The 20,837-nt window shown below is 40.9% G+C and overlaps 1 protein-coding gene across 1 annotated transcript; it reads left to right on the top strand.

Moving 5' to 3' along the window:
• Positions 1-541: 541 nt before the first annotated feature.
• On the top strand, positions 542-20,349 carry ptprc (protein tyrosine phosphatase receptor type C). The gene is given in 28 exon segments (XM_048253351.1): positions 542-562; positions 674-1,048; positions 1,176-1,356; positions 1,902-2,006; positions 2,217-2,369; positions 2,632-2,781; positions 2,977-3,132; positions 6,075-6,289; positions 6,373-6,433; positions 6,672-6,780; positions 7,221-7,255; positions 7,354-7,454; positions 7,576-7,666; positions 7,796-7,878; positions 8,086-8,095; positions 8,098-8,121; positions 8,253-8,350; positions 8,545-8,670; positions 12,522-12,679; positions 14,213-14,348; positions 14,514-14,660; positions 14,859-14,949; positions 15,266-15,405; positions 15,531-15,665; positions 15,795-15,917; positions 17,101-17,261; positions 19,633-19,768; positions 19,910-20,349. Coding segments are annotated over 26 exon segments (3,213 nt in total). The 5' UTR covers positions 542-562; positions 674-1,048; positions 1,176-1,226; the 3' UTR covers positions 20,249-20,349.
• Positions 20,350-20,837: the final 488 nt, after the last annotated feature.

Genomic DNA, 20,837 nt, shown 5'->3' with positions numbered 1-20,837 from the left:
GAAACTCACTGCGCTGTTGTTTGATTTAATACAACTTGTTACAACTAATGTATGAACTTACAGCTCTTTTGTGCAGTGTATTTGAAACATGATAATCTTTGCATGTTGTGGACTTACGTAACTACATTTGAACTAAGACATCAGCAATGAGGACAACTATCCATTTTGTGGAATGAGACTGATGTTACTGTACTGTTATTAAAAAACTGTTACAGTATTTGTGCAATTTTGTTCCCCTTACTTTTACATCTGGCCCTTTGCTTGACCCCCACCAACAGCAACTTGGTAAAGTAACATCCAGAATCAAACCACAACAATCCCAAATCAGACAGTCACAGGTTTGCTCTTTTAAATTAAATGGAGGCCTGCTTGTTTGTTTGTTCACTGTGATGCACAACACTCACTTTTGGTTTATAGACACTCAGACCCCCCACTCAACTTTTTACTAATGAATCCCCGATTTTTGCCCACTTAATGGAGGCCTCTGTGTTTTCACTGTGATGCAATCCCAGAATGTTTTGCCCTTGTTTCTGTGTTTCAGCAATCCCAGAATGTTCCGACTGTAAGTGATAGTGTCTCTGAAATTATAAAAAGTATGAAATGACAGAACAATCATTGTCTTTTTGCAAAATGAAAAGAAATCCTGTGCTCCTTGTGTCTCTGTGCTCTGCAGGGATGTTTGACATTGAGGAGAATGATGCTGATTCCATGATGATAATCATCAAACTCAAAGAAAAAAATCCCAGTGGCAATTCAAGTACCATTGCTCCCTCCATGTCTACGTCTATCCCCGATATTTCCCCTAGCTCTAGTATCCCTAGTAATTATGTTACGGATAAAACCAGAGCTATAGAAAATATTGATGGGTACACACTTGAATTCAGTGATGGCTCTTCATCTCACTGGAACACTGGTGTTCCAATCGTCATCAGCAACACACAATTGAAACCATGCACCACCTACCAAATAAATGTCATTGCCACTGCCAACACCAGCCGCATTTGTAGATTAAATGGTACCACAACCAGTTTCACAACCAGACACATAGGTAAGTTTGTAATGGTATGGCACTTCGTGACAGTTCATGTGGGATCTGAAATGTACTGTACATGTTATACCTGTTAAATATACATACATCCCTGTGTGGTAGATACTTATTACTATTCATTCATTAGGCGAGAACGAGTTCAGCTCAAACGTGACCCAGAAAAAACGACACAATTAAAATGTGTTTTGGGACTCACATGTGGAATATAAAGGACTCATGGTGTTTCAAGGAGAACAAGACCTGTGAGGTGACATCATTAATCATACCTGTGGAAAACTGTGGTGTCACCATAAAGCGTGTGCCCCTTGGTATGGAATTTTATATTGTGATTTCCATCCTTCTTAAAACCTAGCTTTCCCAGTGTTAATCTGAATAAGTTTTGCATTTGTGTTTAATATGACTGACAAATAAATTCTTAATGGTCTTATGTGCTCCTATAAATTTTCACTGTATTGTGGTCTAGAGATTCTGCCTGAGAGTCCAGAGTCCTCTCAGTGGGAGGCGCTCAGATTTTAACCAAACAAAACCTGAACTGGGGTCTTGCAGCACTGCAGTACCAAGTCAAATTGTAGTTTGACATTCTCTTTTGTTTAGATTTCTATTCTTATCTGTTATGAAAGACAGAGGAAAGTGTGGGACATTGCAATGGACAACAGTTAGACAAAAATAAAAAGGATCATAATAATATTCAGAAGAAGTTAAAGGTTGTGGACAAAGGCATTGTAATTTGAAATGTGAGAAACAGGGGTTTGACTGTAAAAACTCACATGACTGTATGATTGTGTGTCAAAGCTAATCAAAATAATATGCACAGGGAATTGTCAAATGTTCTGTCCAAAATGTTCTTTTGCAGTTGATCAGATTGATGTCAATTATTCGCCAAAATACCCTATTGTGATTGAATGGACAAATAATCCCAGTGAATGTCAGAATGAGACTTTGGATTTAAACTGTACAGGTAAGAACATTTTTTTTTCATGTCCAGTTCTCCAGATATGGAGTAATACTAATCCTAAAAACATTTAGCATTCATTCATTTAGCAAACATTCATTCATTAAGACTAGGCTTAATCCATGTCCAACTGGCATTTATCTATCATGTTATAAATGTTATTATAATAATGGTAAATATGCATTATAAATGATCTGGAAAATACTTTCTTTTAAGCACTAGATGGTACAGGATGGTACAAAACATTTTCTTTGAAGGACCAGATGGTAGTTGATGAATTAGAACCATTCAAACATTATACCTGCATCGGAACCTACAACAAATCTAATTTAATCCTTCAGGGCCAAATAAATGTGTCCCTCGAATGTGGTAAGACACTATTTATATTATATTTGAAAATTCCAGTCTCAGAATCAGATTATGTATGTGCAAAATCTACACATGCAAATAGAAAAGATACAAATGTTTTTATGCAGTTCTGTCTCTACAGGCACTTGATCATGGAATATAATTCACATCTAACACCACAGCACTGTTGCCATTCTTAGTTTGAATCTTTGATCTGGTTAGGAGGTGAGATAATGGCTACTTGAATATATTTGTGATTTGATGAATGTTACTTCCTTTATAGATGTAAAGGTTACAATGCAAGAGGTTACTGAAAAAACAAGCACGTCACTTACCCTCCACAGTACAATCGAAAGTGAAAAGTGTGCAAAAGTAAATTTCACCCGTCATACCATATGTGTTAAGAATGGTACTGTTCATAAAGGTGCTAATGGTGAGTGATTAAACGTCTTGATCCCTTCAAATAAATAAAAACGTGTATTGAAAGTTAGTGTTATTACTGTAGATTTTGGATGTTATGTGCAATGATAGAATAAAGAATAAATTACATTTAAACCCATTCATAAAATATTAGTGAACAATGATGATAATTTCTTTCCACCTATGCTCAATTTTGTTTGCTTTCCAGATTGCAGAACCGTATCCAATAACCGTACCCAGCAGTGTATCATAAGAGGTTTAGAACATTTTACTAAGTATGACTGTACCACAACTGTGACGTATAGATCATGGCCTACAACAGTGGCTATAGGGGACAAAAAAGAAATCAGGACTGGAGCTGACAGTAAGTCTTTTTTTAGCTACTATTTGAACACTTGCTAATGCACTTGACAATTAGATATTTCAATTGTGCTGCAAGCAAACTTAATTAGAAATATAGCTGCAAGCAGCAATGAGGGGGCCAAGCAGTTAGGCTGGCGCATAGCTGTCAACACTGAGCATTGAAAATAAGGGAGATTTCCCGGGTTTCTCACCCAAAATACAAGAAAATGTCAACATTCGTCCCCAACGTTGGAAGGGTTGCAGTATTAGTCCGTTTTGCAATTACAAGCAATGATAATGACCAGGACAATGACGGCCCCACAAGGTCTCAACAAATCCTGCCCACTGCCTAATATGAGTTTGACACCCCTGATCTAATCTAACATAATGTAACCAAACCCAATGACGGTTGTTGCTACTAGCACAAAGCTATAGAGGGGTCCAGGGGCAGCGTTGAAATTGTGTCTCCCCATTATAAAGTCTGTGATTTTTATCCAGTGGGCATTTCCTTATGGTTCTCACCTGTATTACACCATACAGGACTGCATTTCACTGCATTCTGTTCTGGAAAGGGCCCTATTTGGAATGCTGTCACGTAGGGGCAGCATAGGGGCCATCCTTTTCCATTGGAAGGGGATCTGATAGGGCACTGCATCACATTTTCTCTTCAAGAGGGCACTCATTAAGGCACATTATTATGACCACCGCGCAGCGAAGCGGAGTAATTTGGAGTAATTTTCCATGTGTGTGTGTAGACCCACAAGTATAGCATGGAACCACTGTTTTTGTTTTGATCCATCGCCCCGGACTGGACCTCCCAAAAGGAGGGTAGGGTGGACACAGTTTTATGTGAATATCTTAAAAATTGTAGGGCCTAGGAGGACCACCTTTTTCTGTATGTTGGTCTTAAGGGGCCATGTCAACCCATCCCATAGCCATTCATTTCATGTATAGCACCACCTAGTTAAAAATGAAAAAGCAAAAATTAGGTGTTGTAATCACAATATCTCTGGCTGACATGGTCAAAACTGCACAAAATTGAAAGTGTAGAATCATTATGACACCCTCTGAATGCATGTCAAGGGCCTAGGATGACCAATTTTTTGCGTATGTTTGCCTCCAGGGGCCATGTTAACCCATTCTATATGCACACATGTGCATAAACAGATACACACGCACACACATACATTCACAGTAATCATACGTATGACATACACACACAGTAGACATATGTATGCATGCATGCACACACACACACACACACACACACACACACACACACACACACACACACACAGACACACATACACACACACATAAACATAAACACGTACAGTACACGCACACATGCACACAATTCAAGAATTTCTCAGAATTATGAACAGGCAAGATGGGGGTGGGGTTGTATAAAATGTATTTTACATTTGAAATCTATGAACTAATCATGTTTTGGTACTTGTTGTCTAGCAGATATCAGTGAGAATTGAGTGTGCATAATGCAATTCAGTGAGACAGTTAGAATCATATATGCCTTTCTTTTTAGCCAGCAGCCAGACCAGCAGATACCCTGACTTTGCTGAATTACTGCAGCTAAGCAGGCTTAGTTAGTACTTGGATAAGAGACCTCCTTGGATGAGTAGGTTCCTGCTAGAGGTGGTGTTGGTGGCTGGCCAGTAGGTGGCACTCCTCCCTGTGGCCAAATGCCACCAAACAAATATCAATCCCAATGCCCTATTGCAGTGACAGGGACACTGTACTGCAGGAGATGTTTTCCTTTGCATGAATGTTAAATTGAGGACCTGACTCACCATGGTTGTTAAAGATCCCATGACACTTATTGCAAAGAGTAGGTGGTTCTCTGATTTGCTGGCTAAATTCCCAACCTGGTTTATTCAATTTGGTCTTGTAATCATCCTCCCAGTGTGTAATTGGTTCATTCACTCCTTCACTCTCCATCTGAAACTAGTATGTGGTGAACATTCTAGCACATAATGGCTGTTGTGCATCACTCAGATGGGTGCTACACATTGGTGGTGCTTAGTGAGATTCCGTCTCTCCTGTGAAGCACTTTGAGTGTCAAGAAAAGTGCTATAACTGTAATATGTTGTTGTTACATCACCCCACCCTACCCCTTCCCTTTTTACTCCTGTTAAATATATATATATATATATATATATATATATATATTATGTGTATATATGTACTTTACATTTGATGTTTGTTAACATTGCTAAATGATGGTGATTCACTAGTCCCCTACAGTATGTTGAAGGAAGGAACCAGTTATGCATTATTGTAATAGATGGGCTAGGTTATTGGTAAAGTAGTTGAATAGCACACTACACATGCACACACACGACACGCACAAACATGCACACAAACACATAAACACACACACACCCTCACACACATGCACCCAGACATACAAACACAGCTACATACACAAACACACACACACACACAAAACACACACACAAAAAAACGAACTTACATGCAGGCACACACACTCAATAAACACACACAGAAGCACACATATACACAAAAACAACCACACACTGTGCACACACTTAATTACAAACATACAAAAAAGGAACAAAGTAGGAAATTAACAAAATTTGACAAATCTGACTTTAAAAAATGAGCTGGACTGGTCATATTTTGTACCGATCTGCGGTACATCTAGTTGCATTTGGTTTGAACTGCTTAATCCAGATTTTGTTAACCAGAACCAATCTGGTCCCCATTTCCTAAACTGATATCAAGTTATATATGCCTGTGAGTGAGTGTAATCTTTTTCTGAGCTTTAAGAACTTTTCTGTTGGATGTTCCCTGAGCCAAGAATAACAACCTATGTATATCTAAATGTGTAGTTGCTCTGAGAAAGAATAGGTTTTCTTTTCAAGAACATAAATACATGTTTAAATAGAGGTTTGTCTGGGCAATAATTACTGTTGTGTTTTACAGAACCAATAATATCCGGTAAACCCAAAGTAATAAATGGGCCCACAAATAACGCTTTAAGAGTAACATGTGACCAAGTCAAGGTAAAGTGGAATGGAGAGCAAACAAAGTATCGTGTAATAATACGTTCTGGGACAGAGAAAATTCCGGACAGAACAAACACGGCTTGTAGTTTTCTATTTGAGGACCTCAGCTACTCAACAGAATACACAGTGGTGGTATGTATGCCACTATACATTTTCTTACCTGACTTGGAAAACACATCTATCCTGCTGTCTGTAATACAATCCTCTCTCTGCAGTTTACAGCAGAAAATTCGAAGCATAAATCAGCTGAAATAGTTATCACACAATACACATCATGTAAGTACAACTTGACATAGGCTACATGGATTTTGAAAAAAAATGTTGTTTAATTTTTAAGCATTTTATTTTCCTTGAAGCATTTTATTACTAAATGTGTTGCCATTACATCCTTATTTCAATTTGTTATTAAACTGTAATTGAATTTAATTGAATTGGAAAATGAGTGTCTTTGTTTCGGTCCACTAATTGTTTATTGTTAAAACCACTATTAAACAAATATGGGATTCTTTTGCAGACAATGACAAAGCTGTCATAGGAATCTTGGCCTTTCTCATCATCCTGACTTCCATCGCTCTCCTATTTGTTCTGTATAAAATCTACATTCTCCAGCGAAAGAAGACTAAGTAAGGATTTGCCTCAGCAGGGTCTAAAGGCGTCCTGCAATGTGTACACTTTTGTTTATTATTTGCTTACACAAAGCCCTATGAAAAATCCCTCAAAAGATAATAATAATAATAATAATAATTACATAATAATTAAACAATATAATCATCATCATCATCATAAGTTCCACTTACATGGCGCTTTTCTTAAACCAAGGTCGTTTTACAAAGAGTTAATAACATAAACAAACAGACACATATGAATGTGAGGCTTGATAATGTAAAGCGCTTTGGGTGCTCACAGGAGTTGAAAAAAGCGCTATATAAATGCAGTCCATTTACCATTTACATAGCAATCAAACAAGAGAAAGTAATAAGGAGAGAGATGATAAAAAATATGCAGTGGAGGAGGAGAAAGGCTCATGAAACAGAAAACGTCATGTTCTTGCTTAACTTTACAGTGACCGCTCTGAAGAAGTAATCCCACTTTCAGCAAGTAAGTGAATCTTTTTGTGTCTGAAAGTCAAAGAGGCAAAGATTGATTCACAATCCATTCATTTGTACTTATGGCCTTACAATATCATTCTTTCACAGACCCCTTGATGACAGTGGAACCCATCGCTGCTGACAGCCTCCTAGATGTCTACAAGAAGAAGATCGCCGATGAGGGCCGCCTCTTCCTGGCAGAATTTCAGGTGCATACCTTATAGTTCTACTGATGCATCCATGTACTATCATTCACATGGATGGTTGATTGATTAATTGATTGATTGGTTGATTGGCTTAACTACTGCTTGATTGCCTTGCTGCCTGCAGAGCATTCCAAGGATTTTCAGCAATTACACTGTTAAGGAAGCCAAGAACTCCGAGAACCAAATAAAGAACCGCTATGTTGACATCCTTCCTTGTAAGTATGTTTTTTGTTCTGAAGGAATACATGCATTTTCATGTAAACAAAAACAAGCAATTTTTTGCTTTATTGGGATTAATTTAGTGAAGTTAGTCAGTGTTTTGCATTATACTGTCCATTTTATAGATGACTACAACCGAGTTCAGCTGTCGGCTGCTGGTGGTGGGGGAGAAGCTTGTGCGGACTACATCAATGCCAGCTTCATCGAGGTGAGAACAGCTTCCTCTCAGACCAGCATCCTGCATCTTGTACAGCCCTATGCTCTTCAGCCATGTTTTTGATAATGATGGGTTTAAGAACCAGCCTGCCTCCATGTTGTGGACCCCTGGTCCACCGAGGCCATCTGTACATGGGTGAAGTCTCTGAGTGTTTGTCTCTCTCTCTCTCTCTCTCTCTCTCTTTCTCTCTCTCTGCAGGGGTTCAAGGAGCCAAGAAGTACATTGCAGCCCAAGGTGAGGCTGTGTGAGCTGTTTACTGTGGGCGCAAGTCACTCTGTCTGGATGTCGGTGGTGGGGTTGTGTGTTGTGTGTCTGCTGTACAGGTGATATGTCTCTGTTTGGGGTAATGAGATGTCTGTGCACAGGCCCCAAGGAGGAGACCATGCTGGATTTCTGGAGAATGATCTGGGAGCAGAAGTCCTCCATCATTGTCATGGTGACTCGTTGTGAGGAAGGGAACAGGGTAAGTGCCTTGGCTTGAATTAGCCATCATAACATCAGTTTGATGAATACTTTCATATGTTTTCATTTTTGTTTGACCCGAATGCTTTAAATTGTTTCTTTTACTTCTGGTATATGAAAGGACCGTCAACTTAAACAGAGGGCATGATTACAACTTGTCATTGACCTCTTTATTATTGTTTTTTGGTGACACAGAACAAATGTGCTCAGTACTGGCCATCCATGGACAGAGAAACAGAGATCTTTGGAGACTATGTGTTGAAGATAAAGAAAGAAGACCTCTGTCCCGACTACATTATCCGCCATCTCACCATAATCAATGTAAGTCAGTTATTTCTTTCTTTCTTTCTTTCTTTCTTTCTAGTATGTGACATTGAAGTAGCTGGCGTGCAGTTTAAAACTTCGCTAACTTGTTCACAAACTGAGAGGAACATTAATGACATGGTTATTGTAACAGTAAAACCACATGAGATACATGTAGGTTTCAGCACTGATCCCATTTATAGTGCTATAGGGCAATTCCATGCAAAGGTCATCATGGAAAAAAAAAGTTGTGCATACGCAAATAGAACTGTTGTTAAAATCTTCATTTAGGTCTATATTTTATTGTTTGTAACTGATCTGATTGAATTTGATGGAGAATTACACTCTTTTTACATCATAAATATGGTGTGCAACCATACAGAAACGACATTTTTCACATGGTAATATTATACATATTTAAAAAGTGGATAAATGGACCCAAGGTTCAAACAAATTGTGCCATTTGACAAATTCCAGATTGACAAGGGAATGGTAGAGCAATGTCTATGCTCATCTTGCCTTTAAGTGCACAACTCCTTACATTTGTAAGGCTTTTTGTTTTAAGTCAGCAAGTTCCATGGCCATGTCACATCCATAACGTTTAATAGGAAAAGTTTATGCTACACATACAGTGTTGATGCGACAATGTCCATAGTGTCTGTGCAAAGCTGATTTATATCAATGTAAAGTGTGATGACCAAATTGTGCCACTTTCTTGCTTTTAAAACCTTTAATGGTGCGTTATGGATGTGACGTTATGGATGTAAATTTACAAGACTGGAGACTTTATTATACCTCAAAGCCTATAAAACTGTTCTGGTGGCATGTCAGTTTCAACGCATTTCACCTTAGTGTTTACAATAGACATTTCAAAGATTATTAGGTTGATCAAAACCACAGGGAGGCCTTGCCTAACCATTAGCAAAACAAACATAACATTAAAATACCTCCAGTGATTAGCCTAGCCATAGCCTATTTTCAAGTGGCCTAATAACGAAAATCTGAGCGATTATCTTCCTGTAACTGTCATACTATTGTTGTACAGTAACTGGATTATCGTGTTAGCTGGTGAAGATGGCTGACTTTGCAGCTGGAGTTAACATAGCAACCTCCTTCTGTTGCAGATCTGTTCAGCCTGCCGTTCACGTCTGCTGTGCGGCATAGGGCACAGTTTAATTTTAAATGTGACGCGATATGCCAGCATTTGAAGTGTCAGGTCCTCTGTAGCTAATACCCACAGAGTAACATAAGTAACGGCAGCAATAAACTAGATGTACCGCATAGCGGTACAAAATATGACCGCCTCTCAGTCCTGCATATTCTCTTAGCAAAAAATAAATCCACGCTTGTCAATTTGTCTCCATTTCCTACACCTGCAACTCATGTGCATGTAAATGAGTGTGTGCATATGTGAGTTTGCTTTTGTTTATAAGTGTGTGTGTGTGTGTGTGTGTGTGTGTGTGTGTGTGTGTCTGTGTGTCTGTGTGTGTGCATGTGCGTATGCGTGCGTGTGTTTGTGTGTTTATGTGTGTGTGTGTGTGTGTGTGTGTGTGTGTGTTTTGCATGCTCACATGCGTATGCGTGCCTGTGTTTGTGTGTTTATGTGTCTGCATTCATGTGGGTGTTTGTTTGTGCGTGTGTGTGTGTGTGTGTGTGTGTGTGTGTGTGTGTGTGCTTGCCTGTCTGTATGTGTTTATGTTTGTGTGCTTGCCTGTCTGTGTGCGACTGTGCGTGCGTGTGTGTGTGTGTGTGTGTGCATGTGTGTGTGCACATGTACTTTATGTGTGCAAATCACAAATGAGTGGGTATGGGTTAGGTTGATCACGGGCTCTTGAGACTAACATACTATAAATATTTTGTCATCTTGGGTTAACGGTTCAGGTAGGGCTAGTTATTTAAGAGAGTGGCCACCAAGTTTCATGTTCCCTGGTGTTTCAGTAACCGGGGAATCACTGACCAAAATTGATGACGGTAAAAGAAAAAAATAAATGTATTTTTTGTATTTTAAATTACTTGTTGTCCTGATTCTTCCTGTGTCTCTTAGTGGGCACTGAGGAAGCAATAATTTCATCGCTAGTTTTTCATGATTACTATTTCAATTGTTTCATATAAAAATTCACTACTTAATTATGTGTTTTATGTAGTTTGTCGAGGACTGGTTCAGACCGCGTCACATCCATAGCGATGAAACCGTCACATCCATAGCGCCAGTTTTTCCTACATAATGCATTACGAAAATGACGCATAGTTACAAAAACACACTTTTTGTGTTCATTCAAGTCTCCTTCATGCTACATATATCATAGTTTCGGCAGTTTCCTTCAAAATTCACAGAGTTTGTCGCATCCATAACGCTGATAAAATGCCTTGTATTCTTAGGATGAAATTGATTATATGAAATTTGAGGATTTCTCAGTATTCAGAGGACAGAGGTTACATTAAAAGTTATGCAAATGAATTCACTGATACTAATTTTGCCCCCACTCTAAGGCATTTTGTTTACCAATATGAGTCCAACTGTCACATCCATAACGCTGGAACTGCCCTGTAGAAAAATGTGCACAACAATTATTTCACAAAACATTTGTCTCAAACAGGTATTTTCTATCTTAATTAGCATCAGTGTGTCAAATTTTATATTTTCAAACACTCTTTCTTGAAATAGTGAAATTTTACAGTGAGGCATTTAGTTGTTAAAGAAAGAGAGTCATATAGCTTATAGACTACATTATAGATTGAAAAACTTGAGGCCGTCATCTTAAAATTGAGAGAAACTAGTGTAACTTGAGATGAAGAGACAGAAAGAATCAAGACAGTCAACATTCACTGACACCTGTGGCAAATATTTCTCTACAAGTGTACCTACAGGTGAATTGTTGCTGTTTTGAAAACAAGGATGTTGCACCAAATATTGATTTGATAAGATGTATTGGTTTACTTTGTATATGTTGTTATTTTATGAGTACATACTATATAGTTATTTTAAGTCACTCTTACATTACCCTTTTTTGGTTACACTTTACTTGACAGCATCGACATAAGAGTGACATGACACTGTCATGAACGTGTCATAAACAAGTCATAAACGTTTATGACATAACGCTTCTGTTATTAAGTTACATTCGGTTTTTGTCATAACAAGTTAGGGTTAGTTTTAAGGTTAGGGTTAGGGTTAGGGATAGAGTTAGGGTTAGGATTAGGGTTAGAGGCTAGGATTGGGGTTAGGATTCATGTGTCATGACAGTGTCATGTGTTCATGACAGTGTCATGTCACTCTTATGTCGATACTGTCAAGTAAAGTGTTACCCTATTTTTTTTCAAAAGTGTAGTAAGTACAGAAACATCCTCATATTCTGAATACTGAAGGGAATAACTATGTTATGGCATAGGGCTAGCATTATAACCATTTTAACAGCCAATAAAATGTGTGTGTTCGGTTGACTAAAACCACCCTGAGTTTCAAACAAACATTCTGCCAAGGCACTCGACAACACGATAAAAATAAAGCCTAGCATGTTGTGTATTACAATGCAAGCCAGTGTGTCTGTGCGCACGCTCTAATGTGTGTAACTGGATGCATATGTGTGTGTATTTTTGAACTTGCGCATGTCTCCTTTTGGTGTTACATTTGTAAGCTTCTCTCTCTCTCTCTGTTCATGTGTCTCAAAAAAGCAATGTATGTGTGAATGTTGTGGGTAAGCACAAGCACATGTGCATGTGTCGTGTGTGAAAGAAAGTGTGTATGAATGTGTGTGTGTGTGTCTGTGTGTGTGTGTGTGTGTGTGTGCGTGCATATGTGTGCATGTGTGTACTCGCATGTGTGTGCATGGGCCTGCAATGGCACTTTTACACCTGTGCAAATGTTTCAGCGCAAGGATAAGTCACCTGAGAGAGAGGTGACCCACATCCAGTTCACCAGCTGGCCAGACCATGGCGTCCCCAGCGAACCACACCAGCTGCTGAAGCTGCGTCGCCGTGTCAACAGCTTCAGCAACTTTTTCAGCGGCCCCATTGTTGTGCACTGCAGGTGGGGCACTCGAACATCCTACACCACAAAACAGAGAATTCCAACCAAAGTGGGACAGTGTAAATATGTGTAGCATCTTGTTTTGGGGGAAATGGGTCTGAGGGTATTGTGTTAGTACATTGAAGAGCGTGTTGTTAATATTACTTAAAGGTACCATCAGCAATTCTAGATGACGTTAGATCAGTTGATATTTGAACCAAACACCAACAAAACACCAGAGAAAGAACTCACCAATCCCCTCCCCAAACTCCTCTTTCACCAACAAAATACCAGAGAACTCCTCTTTAATTTCCCCAAACTCAAACACATAGTGTATGCGTAGAGCAGTAATATGTAATGCACATGATCATTACACACGATCAGTGTCAGATTATTATTGATTGAAGTTTTAGGCTTTCTAGACTTATTGGTCCCTTTAACCAGTTCAAGGGTATGGCCATTTCTACAACAGTAAGAACTGGTGCCAATTTTCTTGGTTCACTTAATATAGCTGTAGTCATTGTCACACTCTTTTAAAAAAATGTTTTTACAGAACTTAGCACTTAACACTTAACCCTCAAATACAGACTGTCATAGCCTCTAAGGGCTGTTTCAGACCGGGTGCGTGGCGTGAGCTGCATGGCATGTCCGTTTTTATTACGGCTCCCAACAGGTTAGATCTTGCACACCGCCTACGTGACATGCACGCCTCAGGCGTAGCTCGAGCCGCGCCGAAAACGCGCGCATGCTAGAAATAGGGCCGACGCCTATTTTTCACGCGACACGCAAGCGTGTTGGAAGCGTTTCCGTTCAAAACAGTGAAGGGAAAAAAATGAAGAGACTTTTTAATTGTCAGAGAGGCCGCCGCAGCACCGCGTCAGACACGTTTCTGGTCAGCAAGGACATAGAAAACGCCACGCAGCCGCCACGAAACTGACACGTAACGTTCACACCATGCACCCGGTCTGAAACAGCGCTTGAGGTGGGTAGTGATGAAATTCACTGCACGTTTCCTCATTACAGCTTTGTTTCGGTTTGTTTGCTGCTTGCTGAGGTTTCCTCCAAGAGTCCTCTGAACCTCACCACTAAAACAGGATTCTCTTCCATCATGATGAAACTATCTACAGTACAAATAACTCCTGAGTTGTCCTGAGGAGTGTGCCGAGGTCTACAGTAGAGCTGTCAGGAAACTCACAGATTGGATGCAAGCACTAAGCCCAGGCTTAATACACAGTGTAATACAGAATTTAACAAAGCTGCTAAAATCCAAAATGACCCACTGAAAAATGAATTGAATTAATTAAATTTCAAAGGACAGGGGAAAATGTTCAGAAATAACCAATATGTGCAGCAGGTGATCAACTGAAAACAGCCAAGTGAACAAAGGGAAGCCATAACTAGTGAGGGAAACTGGACAGGTATTGGCTAGTAGGCCAGAAGAGAGGGAATGCCATAACTAGTGAGGGAAACTGGACTGGAGTGAGGGAATGCTGTGTTGTAGGCCTGACAGGTGCCCAGTAATGATGTTTCTCTGCTCTGCCGTTGTGTCCTCAGTGCTGGGGTGGGCCGCACAGGCACCTACATTGGCATCGATGCCATGATGGAGAGTCTGGAGGCAGAGGGCGTCATGGATATCTATGGTTACGTGGTGAAGATGAGGCGCCAGCGCTGCCTCATGGTGCAAGTAGAGGTGAGAAGTGTGTGTGTGTGTGTGTGTGTGTGTGTGTGTGTGTGTGTGTGTGTGTGTGTGTGTGTGTGTGTGTGTGTGTATGTGTGTGTTTAGTGGGGAGATGGAGGCGATGCGCCTCATGAACTTCATTATTCTTTTTATTCATGTGTGTGTCTGCTCGCCCAGGCCCAGTACATACTGATCCACCAAGCACTGATTGAGTTCAACCAGTTTGGAGACACAGAGGTGCCCCTGGCAGAGCTGCATTCCTCCATCACCATGCTGCAGCGCAAGGACTGTGATGAGCCCACCCTAATGGAGGCAGAGTTCCAGGTGTGTTCATCCATTTACATGATAACTGATTGGTTAATTGGTTGGGTGGTTAATTTGATTGGGTGGTTAATTGAGTGGGTGGTTAATTTGATTGGGTGGTTAATTTGATCATGTACTTAATGTCTTCTTTCATCTCAATACTCAATAATAACCCTCTTGCGTTTGCTTACATAACGTCCTTGTGATGTTATATTACAGAGGCTTCCCAAGTACAGAAACTGGAGAACCTTCAACACTGCAATCAGTGAGGAGAACAAGAAGAAGAACCGTGACTCATCCTACATCCCATGTGAGCACTGTTCCCTCTTTCCCAAGAGAACACTGACGTATGGGGTCCAAGCCGGTCCCATTAAATGAGTGTCTGAATTGTAACTACCAATTGATTACATGTATGGACCCTTTCAACAATAAAAACAACAACAATGCTTGAACGTTCTATTTGGGCCCCAATCTACTTCCTCTGCATTAAGATAACATATGGAATGTTAAAAAGGAAGTCTTGTGGGGCCAACTATGATGCTGATAATGGAACTCTCTTGAAAGGGTCCATTGTAATGGATTATGCCAGATAACTACAATGGCGGTTATGTATGTGCTGGTTACAGACGACTTTAACAGAGTTCTAGTGAAAATAGAAGAGGAGACAAGCCGTGAAAGTGATCAGGAAGATGACGACGATGACTACTCTTCCTCTGATGATGATGAGGAGGAGTCCACCCAGTACATCAATGCTTCATACATCGATGTAAGTCTTTGCCTAGGGTACTCAAATCATGTTAAAATCCTCTTCCAAATTACTTTAGTAAACTATACCTCTGAACCTGTAATTCTGATCATGTTTTTTTTTTCCTGTTCATTGTTCAAATTCAGGGCTACTGGAGTCCAAAAAGTCTGATCGCTGCTCAGGGACCACTGGCATGTACCATCCCTGAATTCTGGCAGATGGTCTACCAGAAGAAAGTCAGAAACATCGTCATGCTCTCCAAGTGCAAGGAGGGTGACCAGGTTGGTTGGTCAGACATCACGGTGCATCCTTACAATTATGTGGACATAGAGAGTCAATCACTTAGCCATTACATGATGTTTGTTGATTTGAATGTTTAATGTTGATTTCAATTGTGTGTCCCATGTAAGGAGCTGTGTGCCGAGTACTGGGGCCAGGAGAAGAAAACCTACAAGGACATCAGCGTAGAAGTGACAGAACCCATCACCTCTCCAGCTTACATCAAGAGGACCATCCAGTTACAGCATGCCAAGGTGATGTGATGTTGGTTGTGTTTGCTCTCCTGATTGTGACTGTGTTCTGTTGTATGAGGGCAAAGTGCCAGTGTTACACAAGGCAACAGGCCCAATGATTTCACAACTTAGTTGGTTTCCGTTTTTGAGGAAATGGAGGAGGGGAAATTTCTTGATTGCAACCTGGGTATTCCACCATTTCTTTGTCACGTGACATAATCTTAACACCATTTTAAAGCAACATTATGTAGTTCTTTTACTGCAAATGACGACTTCAAACTCATAATACGGAGAATGGTGTCCCTGAAGTTGCCAATGCATGTCAAGAATGCCTGGTATTGCACTATGTAACATTGTTGGGTAACAACACTTAACTTGACGGTATCTACATAAGAGTGACATGACACTGTCATAACTTGTCATGACAAAAACCAAATGACACTTGACAGAAGCGAGTGATAAAAGTGTTATGTCATAAACATTTATGACTTGTTTATCATTTTTATGACACATTCATGGCAGTGTCATGTCACTCGTTATGTACAGTAGATACCGTCAAGTAAAGTGTAACCCAGAAGGCAGAGAAGTTGTCAGGCAGAAGGCAGAGAAGTACTGTATTGTTGCGCTCAGATGATCGTTTTTAAGTCCAGGTGCATTAGAACCAATAATGTGAAGATGAGGCTGTAAGTGGTTCGCAGTAGTCTTTTTTCAGAGTGCGAACCACTCGTCTTGTACCTGAAAGGAACATTACTCTTTTTGTCAATTTTTGACACAATGGGGTCTGTTTCCCAAAACCATAGTTGCTAACTAAGCGCACCCCTAGTCACTATTTTAGTGCCATTAGGGTAACTAGTACATTGGAACTTAACAACAAGGAGTATAAATACCATTTCCTACATTATGTTGATTTAAGGTGCAGACAGCCATTCTAATCCAAGACATTCTTTATCCTAATCCCCATGGTCCATTCAGTGTGCACATGAATGTGTGAATGTTCAAGCTTTGCAAATGCAAAACAAGCCATATACAATTCAAACCTACAGATCGACACCTTCCTTCAGTAGTACAAATGGAAGAGTGTAATTTGATTGGCTGGTAGACTCCATTATCAACAACATTTTGCCAGAGAAGTGGACTCCACCTTTAATTTGAACACAGAGTGAACTCAGATGATAACAAGTGTCTCCTCTTCTGTCCTCTGCAGAGGAAAGATGCTCGGCAGGTGAAGCAGTACCACTTCCAGAACTGGCCAGAGCAGGGTTTGCCCCAGAACCCCCAGGAGCTGATGGACATGATCAAAGCCATGAAGCAGAGCATTGGCAGCAGCAGGACGGACAAGAGCGTCCCGGTGGTGGTACACTGCCAGTGAGTCTCACCGTTAGGTCCGGCCAATGCAGGCTTAGACATGAGACAATTGTACAAGGATACAAGGATACAAGGATACAAGGAAGTTTATTGTCACATGCATATAGTTACTGGAAGTAAGAAATGCAGTGAAATTATGTCTGGTGTCAGCCTATTTGTGCATTAATGGGGGGGGGGGTAAAAAGTGCAGTAGAAGAGGGGTTTAGTAGATTAAGTGGCAAGGGCTGCATAAAAAAGGTGGGGGAGGATTGGGATTGGGTGGGGGGCACCAACAAAAGGAGCACCCAAAGAGCAACAGGGGCAGGAAAAATTCCCTTACCAAGGGAAGAAACCTTGGGCAGATCCACGGCTCAAGGGGCTAACCCAACTGCCAGGGGTCTTGGTGTGTGTGTTGGGGGGATGACAGGGGGAGAGATGGGATAGTGTGCTGTGTATGTGGGGGAGAGGGCAGTGTGCAATATGTGTGTTGGAGAAGCTTCCTCATGAGACAATGTGCTGTGTATTGGGGGGCAGTGTGCTGTAAGTATGTTGGGGATGTGTGTTGGAGAAGCTTCCTGATGAAATAATGTGCTGTGTATGTAGGGGGCAGGGACTTACTATTGCAAGCAGAATACTGTATGTAATGTATGTGAGTGATGACAGTGAAGATGTGTGTGTGGGCGGGAGGGGAGTGGAGCAGTGACTGTGTGTGTGTGTGTGTGTGTAGTGTGTAGGTGGGTAGGTGGGGGCAGTGTGCTGTAAGTATGTAGAGGATGTGTGTTGGAGAAGATCCTGAAGACAATGTGCTGTGTATGTGGGGGGCAGTGTGCAGCAAGTATGTAGAGGAGGCTTACTGTAGCAAGCAGTGTGCTGTATGTATGTGAAGTGATGACAGTGATGATGTAAGTGTGTGTGTGTTGGGGGGGGGGGGGGTCAGGGACTTACTATTGCAAGCAGAGTACTGTATGTAATGTATGTGAGTGATGACAGTGAAGATGTGTGTGTGGGCGGGAGTGGAGCAGTGACTGTGTGTGTGTGTGTGTAGTGTGTGTGTGTGGGTAGGTGGGGGCAGTGTGCTGTAAGTATGTAGAGGATGTGTGTTGGAGAAGATCCTGAAGACAATGTGCTGTGTATGTGGGGGGCAGTGTGCAGCAAGTATGTAGAGGAGTGCTGTATGTATGTGAAGTGATGACAGTGATGATGTAAGTGTGTGTGTTGGGGATGGGGGTGGGGTGGGGGGTGGGGGGGGCAGAAAGGCTAGGCAATCAAGGACATGGGTAGATGGAGGAGAAATCAAAAATAATAAATAAAAAGTGTGCAAAAGTTGGAGAAAGTCAGATATGTGTGTGTGTGTGTGTGTGTGTGTGTGTGTGTGTGTGTGTGTGTTTTTGACGTGTGATGAAATAAGAAAATAAATAAAAGGTCTGTAGCATAGGGAGAGGGATGTAAAAGTGCTAAAAGTCTTGTAGGTGTGTGTGTGTGTGTGTGTGTGTGTGTGGGGGTCATGAGTGCTGAGGAGTGAATGAGTGCAAAGTCAGTATAGTGTGAGTTCAGAGTTGGGAAATGTTTGAGAGTGCTGAGGAGTGAATGTGTGCAAAGTCAGTATAGTGTGAGTTCAGAGTTCGGATGTCCTGGGGATAAAACTTCTCCTGAGTCTCTCAGTTCTGGCTTTGTGACTACATAAGCGTCTTCTTGATTTCAGCGGTAGGAATAATCCATTGTTAGGATGAGAAGAGTCCTTCAGAATCTTTTGGGCTCTTAGGAGTACTCTTCTGGAATAGATATCTTGTAGAGCAGGGAGTTGAGTTCTTATAGAATGCGTTCAGCTGAGCGCACTACTCTCTGCAGAGTACTACAATCTCTAACTGTGGAGTTCCCATACCAGGTGATGATGCTACCAGTTAGAACACTCTCAACCGCTGAAGTGTAGAAGGCCTTCATGATGGATGTAGAAACTTTGAATTTCCTTAGCTGACGAAGGAAGTAGAGTCGTTGTCTGGACTATATACTGCAATCACAAGGCCTTGGTCGTCATGTAGCCCCATCAGCACCTTTGTGTTTAGTGCATATTTCCTCATAAAGAAAATTAATTAATGACTAAAATGTATTTTGGTTTGAATTAAGGAGCAGTGAGGGGTTAAGTGCCTTGCACAATGGGCACTTCAGCCGTTCCTACTGGTCTGGGTTCGAACCGGCAACCCTCCGATTACAAATCCCTAACCAGTAGGCCATGGCTGCCCCAAATATCCCACATATCAAATTTGAATATTCAGCACTTGTTATAATCCTGGCTATTTATGCTACAATGGAAGCAAGTAAATGGTGCAAAGTAGCCTACCTAATATATGAAGTGGAATTACTCATTCAGACACTGTTTTATTTTGTTTTAAAGAAACGGAACTAGTCGCACTGGCATTTTCTGTGCCCTGTGGAACCTTGTAGACTGCACAAACACAGAGAACCTGATGGACATCTTCCAGGTCTGCAAAAGTTTACGCAAGGAACGTCAGGGAATGATCTCCGAATTTGTAAGTCAACCAATACCACATCATCTGGATTTTTCTAAGAACAGCATGAGACTTTCTTGACAGACAAATCAGTCTCAGGAAGTCACAGCACTGACAATGTTCTCATATCTGCTTCCTTATCTTGTATTTACTCCTGCGTAGGAACATTACCAGTTCCTGTACCAGGCCATGGGGGGAGCCTTCCCCGTGCAAAACGGCGAGGTCAGGCAGACTGTGCCGGCTGTGGACTCGGTGCAGATTGTGAATGAGGTTCCTGCAAGCACTACCACCGATGACCAGAAGGTGGCGGAAACCGCACCAGTGCAAGCAGCCTCCTCAGCGGCCCAGGAAGAGTCGAAGGAGGACGCTGAGAAAGAGAAGGAAGCAGATAACGCTGTTGAGAGTAGCAGCTTGCTACCAGCAGGGGGAGCCAGTGAGGCGGTTGAGGCAGCAGCCCAGCCCAGTGCTGCCAATGGCCCAACTATAACAGTTGATGTTTGAGAGAGGGAGTGACAGATTACAGTCAATGAGTTACAGCTGTAGCAAATTATCTTGTCAGAGGCTTATTTGAATTGCTTGTATAAATGAATAAATAACAGCTCTCTCTGTGTCTTGAGATTTGTAATATGCATAAAATATCATTTTCATATAGCAAATGTGTGCATAATTTTAAGTAACATTTGGTTTATTTCATTGAATGTATTGTAAAAATCATTATGGCATACTGAAACTAAATTATAAGACTTTTTTTTTATTATTCATTATGTACAAAACAATCATTCAAGTTAAAAAATGTATGCGTTTGCACTACATTGCTCTTTTCAAACTAAACCATTTTTTAAAGGAATATTTTATTTCCATGCTTGTATTTGAGTAAAAATAAATAAATAAAGGCATTCTAGAATATATTATTTTATTTTTATCTCCCTTAAAGGGGTGGTTCAGGATTTTGGACATAGGACCTCATTTCCAAGTAAGCAAGTGTGATATTTATCAGTGGAGACCGTTTTCAACACGTTTCATCCAGTCCTTCTAATTGCAGAGTTCGCAGGTGCTAGGCTAGCGCAAGTCAACGGTATGTGCTAGCCTG

This window comes from Alosa alosa, chromosome 9 (genome assembly GCF_017589495.1).
Source record: "Alosa alosa isolate M-15738 ecotype Scorff River chromosome 9, AALO_Geno_1.1, whole genome shotgun sequence".
In the NCBI taxonomy this organism is placed as follows: Eukaryota; Metazoa; Chordata; class Actinopteri; order Clupeiformes; family Clupeidae; genus Alosa; species Alosa alosa.
Note: the sequence above shows the minus strand (reverse complement) of the source record. Positions and strands in the feature narration are given on the sequence as shown.